Raw genomic sequence first — 23,837 nt, 5'->3', positions numbered from 1 at the left:
GGAAGATCTTTCTCTCTAACTCCGCTTTTCAAATAAATAAATAAATATTAAAAAACCATTAGGGTGTTTAACAGCCAGAGTTCCATTATTTCCTGTGTGTGACCTTGCAGAAGTCAGTTAAACTCTCTGAAGCCTAGTGTCCCCATGTAAAATAATAATATCTGCCTCATCCACTTGTGTGGACTTACGTAAAGATCAAATGAGGCAGTGTTCGGGAAAGGTAAAAACTACTACTGTACTTGCTCATCTTTTTTGTTTTGTTCTGTTTCTCTTTTAAAATTTATTTATTTATTTGAAAAACAGCGTCAGAGAGAGAGATCGTCCATCTACTGGTTCACTCTCCAAATGGCTGCAATGGTCAGAGCTGGTCTGGTCTGAAACCAGGAACTAGGAGCTTCTTCAAGGTCTCACACATGGGTGCAGGGGCCCAAGCACTTGGACCACCCTCTGTTGCTTTCCCAAGCACATTAGCAGGGAGCTGGATTAGAAGTGGAGCAACTGGGACTCAAATAGTGCCCATATGGGATGCCGGCACTGCAAGTGGTGGCTTTACTTGCCATGCCACAACACTGGCACTGTCATTTTTTAAAAATTTTTTTTAATTTTTCCCACAGGCAGAGTGGACAGTAAGAGAGAGAGACAAAGAGAAAGGTCTTCCTTTACCGTCGGTTCACCCTCTAATGGCCACCGTGGCTGGTGCGCTGCGGCTGCGCACTGTGCTGATCCGAAGGCAGGAGCCAAGTGCTTCTCCTGGTCTCCCATGCAGGTGCAGGGCCCAAGCACCTGGGCCATCCTCCACTGCACTCCCGGGCCACAGCAGAGAGCTGACCTGGAGGAGGAGCAACTGGGACAGAATCCTGCGCCCCAACCGGGACTAGAACCCGATGTGCCGGCGCCGCAGGCAAAGGATTAGCCTATTGAGCTGCGGCGCTGGCCATGTCATTTTTATTTATATAACGTTAGGAGGAATTTTTCTGTAATTTTAATTATTTTAAATTATTGTAATTATTCTTTTATTTTGTTTAGTGAGTATACATTATTCAGCTTTTCTTTTGTAACTTTAAGATATTTTCCTAGAAATTTCTATATTTTGTCTAAATTCTCAAACTTGTTAGCATAAAGTTCCTAATTCCTACATTTTTAATATCTGCTGTCAATTTTTAATTTACTTCTTTTTTTTTTTTTATTTTTTATTTATTTATTTTTTTTTATTTTTTGACAGGCAGAGTGGACAGTGAGAGAGAGAGACAGAGAGAAAGGTCTTCCTTTGCCGTTGGTTCACCCTCCAATGGCCGCCGCGGCCGGCGCGCTGCAGCCGGCGCACCGCGTTGATCCGATGGCAGGAGCCAGGAGCCAGGTGCTTTTCCTGGTCTCCCATGGGGTGCAGGGCCCAAGCACTTGGGCCATCCTCCACTGCACTCCCTGGCCACAGCAGAGGGCTGGCCTGGAAGAGGGGCAACCGGGACAGAATCCGGTGCCCCTACCGGGACTAGAACCCGGTGTGCCGGCGCCGCTAGGCGGAGGATTAGCCTATTGAGCCGCGGCGCCGGCCCAATTTTTAATTTACTTCTTAAACTACTTCTTAAACTATCAAATTACAGAACTTTATATTTTTATATATCTTAAAGTGGGCGCCGATTCCAGTCCCGGCTGTTCCACTTCCGATCCAGCTCTCTGCTATGGCCTGGGAAAGCAGTAGAAGATGGCCCAAGTCCTTGGGCCCCTGCACCCGCGTGGGAGACCCAGAAGAAGCTTCTGGCTCCTGACTTCTGATAGGCGCAGCTCTGGCCGTTGTGGCCAATTAGGGAGTGAACCAGCGGATAGAAGACCCCTCAGACCCCTCTCTCTCTGTAACTCTTCCTTATTTCTGTAGCTTTACTCTTCTGACCCCACCCCCCAAACCCCCAGCGCTTCACAGATTATTTCATCTGTAACTATTTCAGCCTACGATTTTGCGGGAAAAAAGTCCTATCAGGATGAAATGAGATTATTTGATTATCATACTCAAATCCAGGGTATGAATAAGAACATAGGAGTTTCAGGAAAGCTCCTTGATTGGAACTTATCAGCGTTTAAGTATTCTTACAGTTACATCACAAATATCAAATATCTATTTAGGTTTCAGCTGAAACACAAGTTAGGCTGAGAAAATCTGTATCTTGTTTTTTATATTTTAGATTTTCAGGGACAAAAGTATATGAATGTAAGTCCACATTCTAAAACTCAACTGGAAATTTGAGCAGAAAGAGTATAATTAAAATAAAAACTTGTGAAAATAAACTCCTTTCCTTGGGATTTTTTTCTTGCTATTTCCTCCAATTCACAGGAGCAGGAAAGCGCTTTGGGCACACACTGCTGTGGACCCGGAAGTCCACTGATGGCCTTCTATCATCACATACACTGTGTCTACTCCTAGAGCCATGTTCCCCAACTACTCTGCTTGATAGGAATGACTAGAGACAAGAAAGAAAGAATTTTACTCAGACACAGAATTAGTCAAGCTTCAAAAGTTCAACCATCTAAATCAGGGAAGGGGAACCTTTGCTTTGCTAAGGGCCACACAAAATTATCAACTTAAAAATTATCTTGCTATAGACTCATGGAATTTTGAGTCCCACCTGCAGATGAAATGTTTTTTTGTGAGCTTTATCTGGCCCACAGGCCAGATGTTCCCACCCCTGATCTAAATGAAAATATAGAGATAAAACAAATTATATCACAACTAACAATACACGGGACCAAAAGAGTAGCTGACCACTGCATAACCCAAAGAACAAAGTTTCACTATACTTAATCACATGTATTCTCCAAAAACGTACCTCAGGAGGTTTGAATTCTTCAATTCCACCTTCCATTTTCTGTTTAAGGGCACTGTTTACTTGCTTAGCATTCTGAACCTTCAAACAAAATAATCCAAAAAGTGAATCAGATCATGTACTTGGGTAAATTAGTGAGTACTCAATAAATGAAAAAGATACATTCCACAACCTTCTTAAATTTTATTTCAGAACAGACATTACACAAGATATGATACACCATTCACTCAACTGATACACATCCTCATGGGCCCTACAAATATGTAATAAATTCAGACTTTTAGACTCTTTGAATGTAATAAGTCATACTTTGAGTATCTTTTAACAATGTATGTTATAACCAAAGACAACAGGCACACAGAGTGAATTTCATCAACAGTTCTCATTACCATATGTTTAAGCTAAACGACTGTTCTAGTAAGAATGACGATGTGGATGGTAGCTAATATTTCCTACATATTTTATTGTCTGCAACATCGTTCTTGGTGATTTGTAAACTCGATTTGCATACAAACCCTGTGAAGTAAGCACAATCGGCTCTGCTACAACACAATGTAAGTCTTCTTAAAAGTCACTGTTTTATGTAAGGACTCAAATAAAAACCACAGGGCTTATGGGGAAAAAGATGATAAAACACACACTCAAAAACTTCATCAGTGAATATGTTAAGAAAAAATAAGAAACTAAAAAAAAAATGTGAGCACAGTTTCACATACCCTAAATGGCTAATAAATCCATAAGCGTTACAGTAACAATGGTAATTTACCTTGTAAAACATCTGAAGGTTGCTCGTGGAAGAAGGCGTCAAAATGGTTGCAGCTTAAGAATTATTGTTAAGTGGTAGAAGGGTTATTTGAAGTCAGATGAAAAAGTCTAACACCAGCTGTATGTGGCTCCTACCACACAAAGAATTCACATAGCTGGTAGACATCTGTGGGATGTGTGTGTGCCTGTGTGTGTACACGTGCACCTTCACCCACTCAGTTCAACTGGGTATAGTTTTCCCTGACAAAAATCATACATAAGCAAACACAAAATTCACACTATGTTCAAATTGTTCCTAGTGTATTAACTGCATTGGAACAAATTCAAATCTTCCAAAAGTTACAGAACTGGCTCTACTTCTATTATAACCATTTTACTGAAGCGGAACGTAAGGTATAGAGATGTTAAGAAACTTTCATAAGGCCACAAAGGTAGGAGGCACAAACCACACTATGCCAATATAAATTTCATCAAGTTTTAAACTACTAGGAATATTATTAGTCCCCATTTAAAATATTAAGGGTTTGGGTTATTTCTTTACTTTTCCCCCAGGTATGTTTTTTTTTTCCTCCTGTATGCACAAACCAAATACTAATTAAGTAATTCAGAAACTTTTATTTTTACCAAAGATCTTAAAAACACACCTAAAACATAGACAGCTAGGATGGTTCAGGGGCAGTAAGGTGGCCATTGTTAGACATACAGAGATAAACTATTAAGTCTCAGCTAACTTTTTTTAAAGATTTGTTTATTTATTTGTAACAGTTACAGAGATGAGGATGAGGAGAGGGAGAGAGGGAGAGAGGGAGAGAGGGAGAGAGGAAGAGAGGGAGAGAGGGAGAGAGGGAGAGAGGGAGAGAGGGAGAGAGGGAGAGAGGGAGAGGGAGAGGGAGGAGAAGGTGGGAGAGGGAGGGAGACAGAAAGGGAGAGGGGGAGAGAGGAAGGATAGAGAGAGATGGAGATCAATCTTCCATCCACTGATTCACTTCCCAGATGGCTGCAATGGCCAGGGCTGAGCCAGGCCAAAGCCAGAAGGAAGGAGCTTCTCCAGGTCTCCCACATAGGTGCAGAGGCCCAAGCACCTGTGCCATCCTCTGCTGCCCTTCCAGGCACACCAGCTGAAGCTGGATTGGAAGTGGAGCAGTTGGGACACAAACCAGCACCCACATGGGATGCTGGCACTGCAGGTGATGGCTTTACCTGCAATGCCACAGTGCCAGCACCCAAGAATTTTCAAATTTCTTAACATGACCTTCATATAAATCCCTTTCTACCTCTACTATAACCTACTGATGGCAAGTAGAAACTAATGAAGAGCTTGAAGATGCACGACCTTGACCAGAGCAACATTTTAAAACCATAACATGGCAGCTACATAAAACATGGAGCTAAAACAGAAGTGGAAAAAAGAATCCATAAGACAGTTTTTGTTAGACAAAAAGTGATCAGGATCTAAACAAGGGTATAAGTAATAGGATAAAAAGGAGAAGACTGACAGAAATTTCAGCTATTAAACTCATATAACATGGCTGCCATTTGGGTTTATATGTCCCTACGGGAGGGATATTGGGAAAGGATGTATCAGAGGAGATTTTGATGTTTCAAAAAACAAGAACAGAGGACAAAAATCTTTTGGGAGAAGATACAGCAGGTAGCTGGAACTACAGATTTGGAGAAAAGTCACAGCTTGAGAAAATGTTCCAGGAGTTCCTGGCATCTAATATAGGCCTGGTTGATGTAGATCAAGAAAATACAGACTTAAAGGAACACCTACATTTAAGGAATGAGAAAAACAAACAGAAAACAGGAAAAGACTAAGAAAGGCAGGCCAGAGACCCGACACTCATCATCAAGTGGTGAGTGCTTCAGACTCTGGTGAAAGCACTCACACATCACCTTGTTTAATTCCTCCCAACCATCGTATTACGATGCTCATTTCCAGGTGAAGAAACGGGACAGGAGGAGTAAACCACTACCCTCAGTTTACACAGGATTGGAGCTTAGAGGTTCATTGGCTTAGATCCTGATTCTCAACCAACAACTGATTATGGTGATTATACTCTTACAATATTACTGCCACTACTACTGATGATGATATTGATGAAGACAGCAGTCACCATTCAATGAGCACTCAAAATGTGCCAAACACTACTGAACAATGTACCTGTACCACTGCAAATAATTCTCAACAACCCATAAGAGAAGAGAAGAACTCGTAAAAGCGTCTTCTATTTTATATATAGAAAACTGAAGCCTAGAGAGCCTAGATAATTTATCTTAAATTGCTGAGCTAACAAGTAGCTATGCTGGTATTCAAATCCACAACAGGCACCCTACAAATCTGAAACAAGATAAACATTAAAGAGTAATACTTACATAAATAGGTGGCTGAGAAAATCTGCAAAAACTAAGTTAAATGTAGGTAAAAGTGGATAAGCAAAATGGACAGAATCATTGCAAATATTTTAATAAAATACCTGACGCTTTAGAGAGATCAACTCCATGTCCAGTTGCCTCAGGATGGTGTTGGCTGCATTGGGGCTACAGGAAACAGCTACCACATCTTCCTGGGTTAAATACATGCCCTTGGGTGGACGGCACTTAGAACGCTGAGAATGGTGGCGATGTTGTAAACTCTGGTACTCTCTCCTTCCAAGGCCAATCTTGCTGCTCTGGACAGGCTGTTCAGCATTACCCTAAGAGAATAAAGGTAGAATAACAGGTCATTTGGTTGTTACACACTTATCAGCTGAAAACCACCTACTATTAATTTAAGTACCTATTAGTAAATATATGGAAAAATTACTAACCAATTATATTATGTACAAGTACAAACACACACACACAGCAATCTCTAGTTGAGTGAGAAAGTATATAATAAATTACTATGACTTATTAAACATAAAGCTTTTTGAAAAAGTAAAAACAGAAGGTGGCAAATTAGGAATTTTGACATGCGGCAGATTAGACAGATGATAAAAAAGGTAATATTTCATTTTCACTCTATTTTAAAAATGTTTATTTTCATCTATCTGAAAGGCAGAGAGGGCGGGAGACACAAAGGGAAAGAAACACATGGCTCTTCCATTTACTGGCTCTCCCACATGGGTTGCAGGCGTCTAAGCATCTGAACCATCACCTGCCTCCCAGGATGCACTGGCCAGAGCTGGACTGGAAGCACAGCCAGGACAGGCACTCCAATACAGGCTCCCAAGAGAAGGCTTAAACTGAGTTGTTGAAAGAACCATGAAGCAGATGATTAAAAAGGGCACAGAACTATCTTAACTCTGACATTTCTAAACTCCAGATCTATGAATAAAATAAAACGTGAATTTAGAGGTTAGGCAAAATTGTTTTTTAAAGGGAAAATCAGAAGTTCACACCTTAAGGGTATGTGCATGTGAGTATTATAATAAAGTCCAGCTACTGAGTAATGGCAGAGTATGGTTCGAAAGGTGGATCAACAGAGAGAGAGATCTTCCATCTGCTGATTCATTCCCCAAATGCCTAGAACAGTCAATGCTGGGTAAGGCTGAAGCCAGGAGTCAGAAATGTCAGTCAAATGCCCTAGGTGGTGGTAGGGACTCAAGTACTTAAGCCATCATCTGCTGCCTCACAGGGTGTGAACTAGCAGGAAGCTGGACCAGAAGTGAGGGTGAGCCCCAAACCCAGGCATTTCAATATGGGGTGCGGGTGTCTCAAGCAGCAGCTTAACCCACTGTGCCATAAAATCCACCCCAGGAAAGTTCTGTAACAATGACCAGGAAGCCTTACGTAGTATATTATTAAAATCTGCAATATTCTTTTTTAAAATAAACATTTACTTATTTATTTGAAAGGCAAAGTTACCAAGACAGAGAGACACACAGAGAGATCTTCCATCCACTGGTTCACTCTCCGGATGGCCACAAAGGTCGGGGCTGGACCAGGTGGGAGCCAGGAGCTTCTTCCCGGTCTCCCATGGAAGTGCAGAGGCTCAAGTACTTAAGCCATCCGCTGCTGCTTTTCCCAGGCCATTAGCAGGGAGGTGGATCAGAAGTGGAATAACCGGATCTCAAAACAGGGTCCATAAGGGATGCTGGCAGGCAGGCAGCAGGTTTACCTGCTACACCACAATGCCAGCCCTGGCAATATTCTTAAGGTGTGCTTTAAAATGCATTGTTCCGGCCGGCGCCGCGGCTCACTAGGCTAATCCTCCGCCTAGCGGCGCCGGCACACCAGGTTCTAGTCCCGGTCGGGGCGCCGGATTCTGTCCCGGTTGCCCCTCTTCCAGGCCAGCCCTCTGCTGTGGCCAGGGAGTGCAGTGGAGGATGGCCCAGGTGCTTGGGCCCTGCACCCCACGGGAGACCAGGAAAAGCACCTGGCTCCTGGCTCCTGCCATCGGATCAGCGCGGTGCGCCGGCCGCAGCGCGCCAGCCGCGGCGGCCATTGGAGGGTGAACCAACGGCAAAAGGAAGACCTTTCTCTCTGTCTCTCTCTCTCACTGTCCACTCTGCCTGTCAAAAAATAAAAAAAAAAAATGCATTGTTCCGTCTTTCTGAGAGAGGAATCCATTAGAAAATGTGTCTACTGGGTTGAAGGCCATTTTACTGAATAGATTTAACAATCCAATTCTTTGAAAATGAACTCTGAGTAAAATTCCTGAAACAACTGTATAATGAAGCATAATTTACCCCACTACTTAAAAACCCAGTTTCAAGCAACAAATGACAGGTTTGATGTTCAGAGCAACTTCGCCCAGTATGGTATCCCCAAAATTGCCAGATCAAGTATTTTCTAAAAAATCTTTTAAAATTCATTTCTAAGCTGGCAGGAAAATTCCTCAGAGGCCAAAAATGATGAGAAAGCAAGAATTCAGGGGATAAGTATGCAAGAGCTGGTATCTGCCTAAAGCCAAGACGTCAATGGACAACAGGAACAGGGCACAGGAGACAAAACCGGAGTCCTGGAAGGGGAACTCCATCATTGTGTGAAGTAAAAACAAACAAACAACAACAGCAAAAAAAACCCTGCTCTGCAGAAGGAGAGGATGATTAAACCGACCATGCCTATCTTACCCTTGGTTTGTGGAAAGGAAAGAAGTGAAAAAAAAAAAAGTGCCTCCTGCAAATGCCTAACCACAGACCTGCATTCAAGTAGGTTTGGGGCCAAAATTTATCTGTCTGGCCTGAAAAACCCCAAACGAAAAATTCGAAGTGTCTGAGTCTAACAGTGGTTATAGACAGCAGAAATGAATGCAAAATCCTCTCTAGAAAACTGTATTTAAAATCTAGGCTCAGAAATGTGAACAACAGGACCTCATTAAAAGAACATCTAGAGCAGGGGTGGGCAACACTGGGGCTGTGGACTGTGTAAGGCCGGCAAATCTTTTGGTCTGGCCCCGCCAGGGCAACCATAGGTGGGACTCAAAATCCAAAAATTCTGTAGCTGGTTATTTTTCTGAGTTGATGATTTTGTATGGCCTGCAGATGATATCATAAATATCCAATGGTCAGGGTGAACCAATGGCAAAAGGAAGACCTTTCTCTCTGTCTCTCTCTCTCACTGTCCACTCTGCCTGTCAAAAAAAAAAAAAAAAAAAAAAAAAAAAAAAAAATCCAATGGTCCTTGCCAGAAAAAAAGTCCCCCTCCCTGTTCGAGAGGATTTACTTCAGGAAAAAGGGAATTATTTTCAAAAAAAAAAAAAAAGGTCTAGGAGTCAAGAAAGATGGGTGAGTAAAATAATATGTGAGTTAATATAAATAAATGCTGAATATGTTTAATTCCAAAAAGATACGCAATTTCTAGAGTATATAATAAGAATAGAAATATAAAAAAGAACTCAAACTAGAAGAGAGGGAAGAAATGGAATAAAGATAAATTCTTAATTCTAACAAGTAGGCTACTGAAGGAGAGGACAATTAGAAAAAGCAAGTCAAACAAAAGCTAAAAACAAAAATGAACAAAAAAAACCAACCAGATCAGTGATCAATAAAAACAGGCAACAATTCTCTACATAAAATCTCAGCTATATCGTCCTCATACGACACATACTTAAAATGTAAGGACAAAGAAATGTTGAAAGTGAAATCATAAAAATAGAAGCAAATACTTAACAGAAGAAAGGTGGTGGAGCTATATTAGACAAAAGAATCTTTAAGGCAGAGGTTGTTACAAGAGATAAAAGGGTCACTCAATTTGGCAGCAAGATGTAAGAATTCCAGTCTTGGATGCATAGAAGTATTACTTTTCGATAATCAATTGGTCAGAATAATTGATCAGGTAAGAATTCCTTAAAAACCAAGCTAAGCATGTAAGCAAGCAGTAAAAATATGGATTTCAACCACGGAAGTGACAGGCTGAACTTAACACACACAAAACCTTGGAACAGAGTCCCGTCCTTCTCAAGCATGGAAGGGCATTTATGAAAACTTCATATTCTAGGTGTGGAGGTTTAAAATACGGCAGCAAATTTCCCATCACCCCTGCCATGACAAGTAGGGGTCCACTTCCCCTTGTCTTGATTTTGGACCAACTTGAGTGACTGCTACCCACAGAATATAACAGAAGTGACACTGAGTAATTCCCAGGGCTGGGCCAGCAACAGCTGGGTGGCTTCCACTCAGTGCTTTGGGGATTAATTACGTGGAAGGAAACCAGCCATCATGGGAAGAAGGCAGACTCCTCAGAGACCACCAGGCTGGCGAGACCACACGGGATTGCTCAGCTGACAGCCAGCATCCGTTACAGCAATGTGAATGAGTCAGACACCTTCAGTCACACCCTACTTGATGCTGAAACACAAACATCATTCTCTTTAAAATAAAGAATTCAAAAGAAGTTTGCTACCATAACTTCTATTCAAGGTTATACTGGTGATGTTAACCAGTTCAGTAAAGAAAGGAACAAGAAGTGTAAAGATGGAAAAGAAACAAAATTGCCATTATTTTTAGGTAATACAAAATCTCTACAGAGGAAATCCAAAATAATCTACGAATGAATTACACCAAGGTTTCACTTCTCCCCAGTTGGTAAGTTCAGGGGAATGTCTAACAGGGCCATCCTAGAGCACAGGCTTGAACAACAGTCTTAACAATGGCCAAGGTATTCACTCCTTAAGAAAAACTGCCAAACAGTGGAATCTACCCGTAGAGTTTCAAGTCTTACTGTAAAATTATAGTAGCTGAGATAGTATAGGATAGGCAAAGATTATTTAAATGCTAAGAAGAGCAGAATAAAGAGCTATGTGTTTATAAAAGCCATATACATATCTATGTGTATATATATATATGTAATAGTAAAAACATTCCTTGCAACACATTTAACCAAAAGATTAGTATCCAGAACACACAAAACACCTAGTAAGAAAAAAATGGCACACATTCTGTCTTTAAGAAAAAAGACAAACAGAAAAGTAGGTTAAAAAAAAAAAACAACACAAACAAGTACTTTAAAAAGGACACCATAATAGCCAAGAATCGATGGAGAGGCCAGCATTGTGGCAAAGTGGGTAAAACCACTTGTCTGTGATGCTGGCATCACATATGGGTGCTGGTTCGTGTCTGGCTGTTCCACTTCCCATCCAGCTACCTGCTATGGTCTGGGAAAAGCAGTGGAAGATGGCCCAAGTGTTTGGGCCCCTGCCACCCACATGGGAGACTCAGATGAAGCTCCTGGCTTCAGACTGGCTCTGCCTTGGCCATAGTAGCAGCCATGTGGGGAGTGAACCAACAGATGGAAGATTCATCTCTCTCTTTCAAATAAAATAAATCAATCTTAAAAAAGATGGAAAAATGTTCAATCTCATTAGTTAACTGATGAATAAAGTTGAGAACACAGTGAGATATCATCTTGTATTGTCAGATTTGTAACATTTACAGGTCTTATCAATATGACGCATTGGCAAGAAGTGGACAGAGTACTCTCACAGTCCAATGGAAGTATGCCAACTATATACAATAATCTGCCATCAGAGCCAGCACCATGGCATAGCAAGTTAAGCCACCGCCTGCAGTGCCGGCATCCCATATGGGCGCTGGTTCAAGTCCCGGCTGTATCCTAAAATAGGCTATGTCCTAAAATACAGTAATCATACAACAAATATTTCTGGGGCCATATTACTTAATATGTCACTTGTGATTTTTTGATGGAACAACCTGTGTTGTGTATTCCAGGACAACGTCATCCTTCTTTCCTGACAATGGTACCCTACCATCATGACAAAAAACACCTTCATAATTTCTAAATGCTGCTCATGGGGATAATGTTATACCTAGCTGAGAACTACGGTCCCAGAGGAACTCTTACACATATGTACCTAGGACATGATCATATCGGCATTTCTCATAACCATAAAAGACTGGCAATAATGTCCACTGACAGAAGAGTGATTAAGTTGGAGTGTATATACACGACGGAACAGTGGAAAACAGATTGAAAATTAATGGCCAAAACAAAAACTACTGAAGAATACATATAATATGAATCCATTTAAATAAAGTTTGAAATCGACAAAAACAGTTAACTCAGATAGATACAGATGTAGATACAGGATAGATGATAAAATTTTTAAAAAGGAAATGAATAATTAATAAATTTCAGGAAGGAAGTTCCCTCTGGAGAGAAGGGAGGTGTATGCAGATACACATGATTTTTGTTTTAAGATTTATTTATCTGAAAGGCAGAGTACGGAGGGAGGGAAATACAAAAATCTTCCATCCGCTGGTTCACTTCTTAAGCAGCCACAATGGCTGGTAGGCTGAAGCCAGGAGCATGGAACTTTATCTTGTCTCCCAAATGGGTGGCAGGGGCCCAAGCACTCAGGCCATCTTCCACTGCTTTCCCAGACACATCAGCAGGAAGCTGGGTTGGAAGTGGAGCTTCCAGGACTCAAATCAGCACCCATAGAGGGTGCCAGCTTCTCAGGTGAGGCCCAACCCACTGCACCACAACACTGGCCCCTGACTTTCGTTGTTTAAGCTCAGTGGTGGATACAATGGTGTTTTTTTTTTTTTTTTTTTTTTTTTACAGGCAGAGTGGACAGTGAGAGAGAGAGAGAGAGAGAAAGGTCTTCCTTTGCCGTTGGTTCACCCTCCAATGGCCGCCGCGGCTGGCGCGCTGCGGCCGGCGCACCGCGCTGATCCGATGGCAGGAGCCAGGAGCCAGGTGCTTCTCCTGGTCTCCCATGGGGTGCAGGGCCCAAGCACCTAGGCCATCCTCCACTGCACTCCCTGGCCACAGCAGAGAGCTGGCCTGGAAGAGGGGCAGCTGGGACAGAATCCGGCACCCCAACCGGGACTAGAACCCGGTGTGCCGGTGCCGCTAGGCGGAGGATTAGCCTAGTGAGCCGCGGCTCTGGCCGATACAATGGTGTTTTAAAAATTATCTTTAAACTGCATATGGTAGATAGTGTGTGTAACTCACAATTTTTATAAGTTAAAATAGAGGCCTGCACTGTGGTAAAGTGGGCTGAGCTGCACTCTATGACACCAGCATTCCAAATGGGAGCGCCGGTTTGTGGCCTGACATCTCTGATTCTGATCCGACTCCCTGTTAACGCATCTGGAAAGCAGCAGAAGATGGCTTCAGTGCCTCCCCCCCGCCCCCCCACCCACATGGCAGGCCCAGAGTTCTTGGTTTTAGCCTGGTTCAGCCATGGCTGTTTGTAACAATTTGGGAAGTGAACCAGCAGATGGAAGATATCTTTCTCCCCACCTCTCCTTTCCTCTCCCTGTCTTTCAAACAAAATAAATTAATTTTTTAAAAAAGTTAAACATTCTATGTAAAGTTAACAATATGCAAAAGCAGCTATAGACATATACAGGGACCAGCGTTGTGGCGCAGCAGGTAAAGCTGCTGGCTGCAGTGCCGACTTCCCATATGGGTGCCAGTTAGAGTCCCGGCTGCTACACTTCCCATCCAGCTCTCTGCTATGGCCTGGGAAAGCAGTAGATGGCCCAGGTCCTTGGACCCCTGCACCATGTGCGAGACCTGGAAGAAGCTCCAGCTCCTGGCTTTGGATAGGCCCAGCTCTGGCCATTGCGGCCAACTGGGGAGTGATTCAGCGGATGGAAGACCTCTCTCTCTGTGTAACTCTGACTTTCAAATAAATAAATAGAGTTTGTGTTTTACCTTATAGCAAAAGCCTTAGAGGGTTGCAAGCAGTTTTGTCTTCAAAAAGCTCAAGTTGGGGGTGAGTGTTGTGGTGCAGCAGGTCAAGCCATGGCTTGGGAGGCCCACATCCCACATCCCAGTGCTTGGGATCAACTCCTGCCTCTGCTTCAAACATACCTTTCTGCTAAAGCACCGGGAGGCGGCAGATGATGGCCCAATTACTCAGATACAATTACATGGGATCTTCCAGATGGGATACTAGAACGGAGCTCTGGCTTTGGCCTGGCCCAACTCTGGTTGAGTACGTATGAAAAGTGAACCAGCAGCTGGAACATCTCCCACTCTCTCTGTCACTCTTTCAAGTAAATACTGTTTTCTTTTTCTTGTTAAAAAGGTTGTTTTAGCAGCAGGGTAGTCAACAGACTGGGAAAGGTGGTGTGAGAAGTCTGGAGGCACAGATAGGAGAGAAAATACTCATGATAACTCCGAGACGAGAACCTAAAAATAAGGCAGCCAAAAGGATAAAGAGGACAAATCTCAATTATCTGAGAGAGAATTTAAAACAATAATGACAAAATGAACGGAGAAAGTGAGAGAAAAATATATCACTAAAATTGATATGCAATGGTTAAAAAGGTAGACAGGAATCAAAAGATAGTGTTATAAAAGACAAAGGCAGATTTTCAGGAAGAAAAGAGCGTCAATAACATGAGATGATACAGAAAGCACAAATAGAATACAGTGAGAAACTGACCACTTGATGTGGCAGTTAGGTCACTGATGATAACTTCTTCTAGCAGTGAAACTGAGAAGCAGAAGCCCAAGTGAAGCAAACTCAACAATGATGTTATGCCAAGGAATATGGCTTTTTCTAGGCTGGTTAAGAGATAGCTATGTTTTTAAATTCAGAAGACTTGAATACACCTTTTTTTTTTTTTTGATAGGCAGAGTGGACAGTGAGAGACAGACAGAGAGAAAGGTCTTCCTTTTGCCGTTGGTTCACCCTCCAATGGCTGCCGCGGCCAGCGCACTGCGCTGATCCGATGGCAGGAGCCAGGTGCTTCTCCTGGTCTCCCATGGGGTGCAGGGCCCAAGCACTTGGGCCATCCTCCACTGCACTCCCTGGCCACAGCAAAGAGTGGGCCTGGAAGAGGGGCAACCAGGACAGAATCCGGCGCCCCGACCAGGACTAGAACCTGGTGTGCCAAGCGCCGCAAGGCGGAGGATTAGCCTAGTGAGCCACGGCGCCGGCCTGAATATACTTTTGGACTACAGTGGAGAGGTTGGAAATATAGCAAAGAGAAAAGAATAACCGATGGAGAAAGTTACAGAACAGAGATAAAGGGATGGACAGGATCAAACAAGCAGGACACTGTACAGAACAAGAGAAGGAACTTTGCTTACTGTGAGACAGAGGCATAAGACTAGTGAAAATCTACCATACACAATGTACTGTGCAGAGTGCTGGAGGATACAAAATAAATCATTCAGTCTCTGTCTTCAGAGAGCTCGCAGCTTAGTGGGCAAATGCAGTAACTGTGATATAATGTACATATATAATGTATAAAGTACAAACACACTAAGAGGAGGGCAGAACAGGAGCAGGAGATGAGCAGAAGGGCTGGAATTGCAGGGAGCTTCTCTCCGCATTTCCCCTGTGAAGCAGAGGCAGCCATCTGCCAAGTGTTGGGTGAGGCAGTGTCAGGCGATGTGTAGGAAGGAAGGAATGCTCAAAAGAGTTGGCCAGAAAATAAAACACAACTTACATTCACGATCTACCATGTCCTGGGTAAACCTTTTGAGAATCTTTGATTTTCAAAAAAAATCCTAGCATTTTCATTTTACCAATGACAACACTGAGACTTAGAGGTTAAACACTGAAAGGCACTAAGGTCTAGCTGAGACTGAAAACTAGAGTAGCAATAATTATATAATTGTGTCAGACTCTCCTGCTGTGCCTCTCAAACCAAGAGTAACAACTGATCAACATTATGGGTTTATAGAGCTAGGGAAGTTTTACAGGAAGGATAAAAGAAATGTGGTATTAAAGTACTAGAGAAATGGGTAAAAAAGCAATTGAAGTTGTTCACTGGGCCCATGATTCCAGGAAGCAAAGATAAGGCAGATTTGGAGAGGAAAAATGAAGGAATCAAGGAATTCCAGAATATTCAGCAGTAGAAAGAAATTAGTCAAATACAATGTTGAGATAGAGCTAGATTTTTAAAACTTGATTGATGGAAGAGTTCAAGGTGGTGACTGACAGACCAGAATGGGTCATGGCACTGAGCGTATGAAGACGAAAGGAAATCTGAGATCAATTCAGATCCGCTGTCTCCAATTTCGATGTTACTTTCAGGTCCGGCGCTCTGGCACAGCGGGTAAAGCCGCCACCCACAATGCTGGCATCCCATGTGGGCACTGGTGCAAGACCTGGCTGCTTCACTTCTGATCTAGCTCTCTGCTATGGCCTGGGAAAGCAGAAGACGGCACAAGTCCTTGGGCCCCTGCACCCGCGTGGGAGACATGGAAGAAGCTCCTGGCTCCTGGCTTCAGATCGGCTCAGCTCTGGCTGTTGCAGCCATCTGGGGAGTGAACCAACGGTTGGATCACCTCCCTCCCTCCCTCTCTCTCATTTTCTCTGCCTCTCCTTCTCTCTGTGTAACTCTGCTTTTCAAATAAATAAATAAATCTTTTAAAAAAATGTTATGTTCATTAGTCCATAGCTGCCTGTACCTACAAGCCTCTATCATCACTCTACTTGTTTACAATGAAGTTAATTCCTTGCCGTATTAAACACAGTGTGCTTATCAATGTAACCTCTTCTTACTGACTTTAAGTGATCACTATTATCATCGCACTGAGGAGTATGAGTAGTTTTCTGGTTGGAGATTCTTCCATCTGTTCTTTGAGGCAGCGTTCAATTTTTACTGCTGAGCACACTCCTGCTATTGCCTTCTAAATTGGCACAATGAAACATTTTCATAAAAAACTAGATAACAAAACCATAAAGCTTCATTTCATACCTAATACTGTATCATCTAAGGATGGCTTTTCTATGGATTAATGACTAGGGGTCATAGTAGGACTTATACACTTCTGAGTAGATGAGTTAACCAGAAACGTTATTTAAACCACTGGCTGACTGAAGTTCAGATATTACTGTAATTTCAAAAACCTCTAAGTAGTATTGACTTTTACTACCTCCTAAACCATTAGACAAAAAAGCTTTTTGGCGTTGCAGCACACGGGGTGCCATCTGTGACGCTGGCATCCAATACGAGCACCAGTTCCCAGCTGCTTCATTTCCAATTCAGCTCCCTGCTAATGTACCTGGGAAAATAGTAGAAGATGGCCCAAATATGTGGGTGCCTGTCACCCAGGTGGGAGACCTAGCTGGAATTCCTGGCTCCTGGTTGTGGCCTGGCCCAGCCCTGGCCGTTGCAGCCATCTGGGGAGCAGACTAGTAGAAGGAAGCTCTCTCTCTCTCTCTTTCCTGTTTCTCCTTCTCTGTAACTCTGCCTGGCAAACAAGTAAAAACAACACTGTGGCAAAAAAAAAAAGAAAAAAAAAAAGAAAAAAGAAAAAAAAAAGTCCTACATGAAAGATCTCTGTGAGATCCCAGTGGAAAGAGGTGGCCATCAAAGAAGGATGTACTTTTCTCTGAAAGGTGGCGAGAACTTCTACTTTGCTTATGGCTTTGTCTAAATACTGACGGAGACTGTGAATTCAAAAGGCTTCCATAGCTGTGGCAGCTCACATCAAGAGCCTCGGCTGATCACTGATGTCATATGTAAGAGTGTTAATTGTTAAATTAACAACCGGAGGCCGGCGCCGCGGCTCAATAGGCTAATCCTCCACCTTGCGGCGCTGGCACACCGGATTCTGTCCCAGTTGCCCCTCTTTCAGGCCAGCTCTCTGCTGTGGCCAGGGAGTGCAGTGGAGGATGACCCAAGTGCTTGGGCCCTGCACCCCATGGGAGACCAAGATAAGCACCTGGCTCCTGGCTTCGGATCAGTGCGGTGCGCCGGCTGCAGTGCACTGGCCACGGCGGCCATTGGAGGGTGAACCAACGGCAAAGGAAGACCTTTCTCTCTCTCTCTCTCTCTCTCACTGTCCACTCTGCCTGTCCAAAATAAATAAATAAATAAATAAATAAACAACAGGAGTCACTGTGCACTTACTTCACATGCAGGACCTCTGTCCTCAATGAGTTGTATTATGAGAATTAACTATAAAACTTGTTCTCAAACAGTTTGTGTGGGTGTGTGCACAAATTGCTGAAGTCTGTACTTAGTATAGAGTTGGTCTTCTGTGTATAAAGTTAATTGAAAATGAATTTTAGGTCGGCGCTGCGGCTCACTAGGCTAATCTTCCACCTACGGTGCCAGAACTCTGGGTTCTAGTCCCGGCTGGGGCGCCAGTTCCGTCCCGGTTGCTCCTCTTCCAGTCCAGCACTCTGCTGTGGCCCGGGAGGGCAGTGGAGGATGGCCCAAGTGCTTGGGCCCTGCACCCCATGGGAGACCAGGAGGAAGCACCTGGCTCCTGGCTTTGGATCGGTGCAGTGTGCCGGCCATAGTGGCCATTTGTTGGGTGAACAAACAGAAGGAAGACCTTTGTCTCTCTCACTGTCTAACTCTGCCTGTCAAAAAAAAAAAAAAAAAAAAAGAAAATAAATTTTAATAGAGAAGGGGACAGGGAATGGGAGAGAGGAGACAGGGTGGGAGTGGGGGTGGGAGGGCAGGTATGGTGGGAAGAATCACTGCATTTCTAAAGTTGTATTTATGAAATTTGTACTCATTAAATAAAAGGTTTATTTAGGGAAAAAAGAAAAGAACTGTTAAACAGAAAAAACCTATTATGTTATTAATGCTATACGTTAATACTTAAATACAGAAAATCAATGCAATATGTAGTAACTTCACTATCAAAATAAGTTTCAAAATGTTATCATGCTAACTAAATCTAAATTATGAAAAAATCAACTAAAATTATAAAAAATATTTTCTTAATACCAAGCATCATTTTTTTTTTCAGTAAATTTGCAGAAAAATTTCAAGCACTTCTTATCATTACCTCCTTTTTGGCTTCTTTCTTGGGATCATAATCACTATCATTCCCATCCATTGGGTGTGTTTCTTCCACATCATCATCACTGAGAAAAAACAAATATTAGTAACTTTAGTTCCCTTCTTTTCATTTTACTCCAATGCTCTTACTAATGTAATGTATCTTCTGGTAATTTTACTCAATACTCTTTAACAGAACAAGAGTTCTTGGGAGGAGGAATTTATCATTTAGATTTCTATAGGACTTACAAATATTTACCCTTTGGGGCTTATAGAATCATTTTAGAAAACATTTCTACCTAAAGCTTAGAGACCCAGTGGGAAAAGGGATTTAGAAAGAAATGTCACTTAGGGAAAAGAACACATACAACTTGATATAATACTTCTCATTTCAGTTCTTTCATTAGAGAATAAAAACAGATAAAAATCAGAAAACTAAATGATATACGACCAGAAAGATACAATCATAGTAACTCAGTTAATCAAGTAATTATGGAAAAGCATTTTCCACAGAATATAATCTTAATATGTATGGAATACTAAAAGAATGCATTTATGATTACAATTAAGAGTTGAAGAGAGGTCTTAACTATTAAGACTTCTGGTCACTTGGCTTTTCCTATCAGAACAGAAACAGGAATGTCAGGAAAAGAAGTCTTTACAATGTGTTTTGGTAATCTTTCTGTCTTAGTAAATAGAAGTTGTCCAATACAACGTCCCTGAAAGTATAACTATACAGAGGCATACAACCTACCTGTCCCCCTGGTTGTGTCTATTAGCTAGTTTACGAGCCTGGCGATCCATCAAACTTGTCCTAGAGCGAGTTTTTTTCCAGGAATAATAATATTTTACAAGACTTGCGATTGTCTTATCTGGAAGCTTAAAAGAATCATGTTAATATTGGTAACTGTTAATTCATAAACTGATGAACAAAATAGTAATATTTTTAATATTATTCTTTGATAAAAGCATCAATGAAAAATATTTCCTGGGTGTCTTTATGAATTACAGGATTGAAAAGGGGTGTTACAGTCACAGTATCCTCTCCTGCTATGTCATTTCTGAATGAACGTTCCTGTTCTGTGGGGAGGAGAGGATATCAAAAACTCTGAATTTCCCAGAAGTCCTACCATAGCATGTCTGCATCCAGTCCTGGTTTTCCTTAAAGAGCTATTCAATTTTTTTTCCCTCTGTGAATTGGACTTTTTTGAGATACAATTCAGATAACATAAAATTCACCAATGCTAAGTGATTTCCGTAGGTTCACTAAGTTCACAAGGCGGTGCAGCTGCCACCTCTATCCAACTCCAGAACATTGTCATAACCTCAGAAGGAAATCTTACACTAGTAGCAGTCATCCCTCTACTCCTCCTTTCCCCTAGTCTCTGGCAACCACGAATCTACCTTCTGCCTCTATGGACTTGCCCGTTCTGGACATTTCATATAACCGGAATATGTCATATAATATGTGTCTGGTTTTCTTCATTTTGCAGTATGTTTTTTTTTTTTTAAGAAGAACTACTTTGAAATTTTTACAATAGATTTTTTATTTGTTTAGTTTTAAATCTAAATTTTAAGATGGCAAATAATGTAAACAGGTTTTATCCACCAAATAGTCTTTGAGTATTAAAATGATAAATGATCATGCACTGATCGGTCATACCAGTAAACAAGGATGCAAATTGCTCACCGAAAATATTCTCTTCAGTTATGGAAGGCATCTAGATATATTTGCAAACATTACCTAATCTTTTACCACTCTGGTTAAGATGGTTTAAATGTAGAAACTTCTCAGATTTATATTATTTTGATATAATACTAAGAATCTAAGAACTAGAAATAGTAGGTTTTTTCTTTAAAACAAAACTTCAACAGCATCTGGACAATACTGAAACAATTCAGAAATTTTTAAAAATGGGTTTTCATATCCAAAAAAAGCATGAAATAGAAAATGAAATCATAACGTCAAAATTAAAATATTTAAAAATAAAGTTGAAATTCAATTACATATATTTAAGTCATATCAAAACTAGTTTGTTATTACAATGCAACAGCACACAACTCTCATGTATGGGTGTAGAAAATAGGACTATATGCAAATATACCGATTTCAAAGTATTTTAAAAGGTAAAATCAAATTGGAGAACTTTTTAATTTAATAATTAGGGAGTATTCAACAGTAGCATACGATGTCATTAAGGTACGAATCACATGAAGAACAAAATTACCATACCATTTGCTGAATCCTGTGAAAGCTCTTCCCATGGAAACTAAATGCTTGTTCAAATAAGACTTTATCTTCCACTGTCCACTCATCCGGGAAGGGAGTAAAATTAGGGAGATCAGCAAGGGACTTCTCAATGTTATGTTTATGCCAGAACAACATGCCAAGTGCCTTTGAAGAGAAATATTTCTCTTTGGTTTTAATGGACTTACAATCCATCACATTTAAGAAAGGTAAACACAACTTCGATTGTAATCTTAAACCTACGACTCAGAGTGAAAATAAACTCGCAGTTCGAAGCTTTTAAAGGCGGTGCCCAGGCAGCAGACCTCATTTATCTAGTTCCCTTAAATCAGAGTCCCAGCACAACCAATGTTCATACATGCCATATCTGTTGCAGAATCTCAGAAAAACATCGAGCTGAGCAGGGTGACTAAGTTCTGAAGCAGGTTTCTAGGCTTCTACCAAGATTTTCACCCAGGGGCCAGTGCTGTGGTGTAGTAGGATAGGCCTCCGCCTGTGGAGCCAGCATCCCATATGGGCACCGGTTTAAGTCCCACCTGCTCCTTTTCCAATCCAGCTCTGTGCTATGGCCTGGGAAAGCAGCAGAAGATGGCCCAAGTCCTTGGGCCCCTGCACCCACATGGGAGACCAGGAAGAAGCTCTTGGCTCCTGACTTTGGATCCTCCCAGCTCAGGCTGTTGCAGCCATTTGGGAAGTGAACCAGTGGATGGAAGACCATTCTCTCTGTCTCTACCTCTCTGTCTGTAACTCTACCTTGCAAATAAAAAATTTTTTTAGAAGAAAAGACACTGACCCATGCTTTATGGTGAAATTTGTCAATGTGCAGGGGGAAATAAGCTAAAAAGAAGATATCCAGTATATCCACACTTAAACAGTCATTGCTTGAAGGACACAATCAATTATAACATAGAGCAGAGACATTCAGTCAGTAGTTAGTAGAGAAATATTTAAATTTTAACCTTTTAGAAGTATGTCACAGGCTAAGCACTTTCAAGAAGAATACTTCCATTGCAACTTTAACAATTTTGTATTTTGCAACTTTTATTTTTTTATTTATTTATTTATTTTTTTGACAGGCAGAGTGGACAGTGAGAGAGAGAGAGGCAGAGAGAAAGGTCTTCCTTTGCCGTTGGTTCACCCTCCAAAGGCTGCCATGGCCGGCGCGCTGCGGCCGGCGCACTGTGCTGATCCGATGGCAGGAGCCAGGAGCCAGGAGCTTTTCCTGGTCTCCCATGGGGTGTAGGGCCCAAGCACTTCGGCCATCCTCCACTGCACCCCCTGGCCACAGCAGAGAGCTGGCCTGGAAGAGGGGCAACCGGGACAGAATCCGGCGCCCCGACCGGGACTAGAACCCGGCGTGCCGGCGCCGCAAGGCGGAGGATTAGCCTTGTGAGCCGCGGCGCCGGCGCAACTTTTATTTTTAATGCTCTTTATTATCAAACGTATACATAGAATTATCAGGATAAATACAAATAATTTCAATGACTTGATTATCAATCCAAGTTTTAGGAAGGTCTGAAGTGGAGAGTTTCCAAAATTCCCTAACTTTCCCCTCTATAGTCAGCAGTGCCCTTTATCTTTACTGCAAGTACTGAGTATCCCTTAGGGGATAAACTTTTACATAAATAGAGGCATAGCAACTTCTTAAACAGTGAATTTCAATGTTGTTTTATATACTTTGATAACAGTCTTTTAAAATAAAGAAGAAAGGTCAGCATTGTGGCGTAGTGGGTTAAGCCATCACTTACATTCCAAATAGAAGTGCTGGTTATAGTCTGGGCTACTCTGCTTCTGATCTAGCTTCCTACTAAAATGTCTGGGAAAGTAGCAAATGATGCCTCAAGTGCTTGGATCCTGCCACCCAGGTGAGAGATCAGGATGGAATTCCTGGTTCCTGACTTTGGCATGGCCCAACTCTGGCTTCTGAGGCCATCTGGGAAGTAAACTAGCAGATGGAAGATCTCTTTGTCTCCCCTTCTCTGTTGCTCTTTCAAATAAATACATACATATTTAAAAAAAAAAGATAGAAATGAACCTGTGGGCAATCACATAATTAAAGGATTAACTTTCTCAAACTTTAAACAGAAAGGCAAAACTTTAAAACAAAATGGACAATCCAAAGTTTCAAAATCCACAAAAAATTGTGTTTAGATAAAGAAAAAACAAACAGCTCCATTTAACAAAAAACAATACTTTATCATGTTACTGACTATAAAGTTGGCACTTGATAACCTAGCTTACAGATACTTCCCCTTTCTTATGTCTCTACAAAGAAATTTATTTTACTATTAATTCTAACAACGGTTGGCACAATACTTAGCTGAAAGGAGATTTAAGAATCTGTTTTGGGGCTGCACTGTGGCATAGCAGGTTAAGCCACTGCCTGCAATGTTCACATCCCATTCGGGCACCAGTTCAAGTCCAGACTGCTCCCCTTCTAATCCAGCTCCCTGCGAAAGTGCCTGGGAAAGCAGCTGAAGATGGTCTAAGTGTGTAGGCCTCTGCACCCATGTGGGAGACCTGAAAGGAACTCCTGGCTCCTGGCTTCAGCCTGGCCCAGCTCCGGCTGTTGCAGCTGTCTGGGGAGTGAACCAGCGGATAGAAGACCCCTCTTTCTCTGTGTAACTCTCCCTTTCAAATAAATCTTTAAGAAAAAACAATGTTTCATTTTGATTGTTTCATGATCTCCGTTTTCTCATTCCTAGGGATAAAGAACCATATGGCATTGGTGCTTAGCAGATAAAGCACCACCTACAATACCAGCATCCCATATGGGTACCAGTTCAGGTCCTGGCTGCTTTATTTCCCACCCAGCTCCCTGCTAATAGGTCTAGGAATGCAGCCGAAGAT

The 23,837-nt window shown here is 41.9% G+C and overlaps 1 protein-coding gene across 13 annotated transcripts in view; it reads right to left on the bottom strand.

Moving 5' to 3' along the window:
- Nucleotides 1–23,837, bottom strand: part of RCOR3 (REST corepressor 3) — a 63,646-nt gene that overhangs the window by 26,731 nt on the left and 13,078 nt on the right. For all 13 annotated transcript variants that reach the window (XR_016219603.1, XR_016219602.1, XR_011381423.2 and 10 more), the window contains exons 5-9: nt 20,973–21,134; nt 19,494–19,618; nt 18,747–18,825; nt 6,059–6,277; nt 2,820–2,897 (exon numbers count right to left, since the gene is read on the bottom strand). Coding sequence is in view for 8 of the 13 variants with exons in the window: in XM_051820536.3 (XP_051676496.1) it covers nt 2,820–2,897; nt 6,059–6,277; nt 18,747–18,825; nt 19,494–19,618; nt 20,973–21,134 (663 nt within the window). In the remaining 5 variants the exon portion in view is untranslated. The remainder of the gene's footprint in view (nt 1–2,819; nt 2,898–6,058; nt 6,278–18,746; nt 18,826–19,493; nt 19,619–20,972; nt 21,135–23,837) is intronic.

This window comes from Oryctolagus cuniculus, chromosome 13, assembly GCF_051225735.1.
Source record: "Oryctolagus cuniculus isolate XC-2025 breed Fujian yellow rabbit chromosome 13, ASM5122573v1, whole genome shotgun sequence".
In the NCBI taxonomy this organism is placed as follows: domain Eukaryota; kingdom Metazoa; phylum Chordata; class Mammalia; order Lagomorpha; family Leporidae; genus Oryctolagus; species Oryctolagus cuniculus.
The sequence above is the reverse complement of the archived record's forward strand: the minus strand, read 5'-3'. Positions and strand labels throughout refer to the sequence as shown.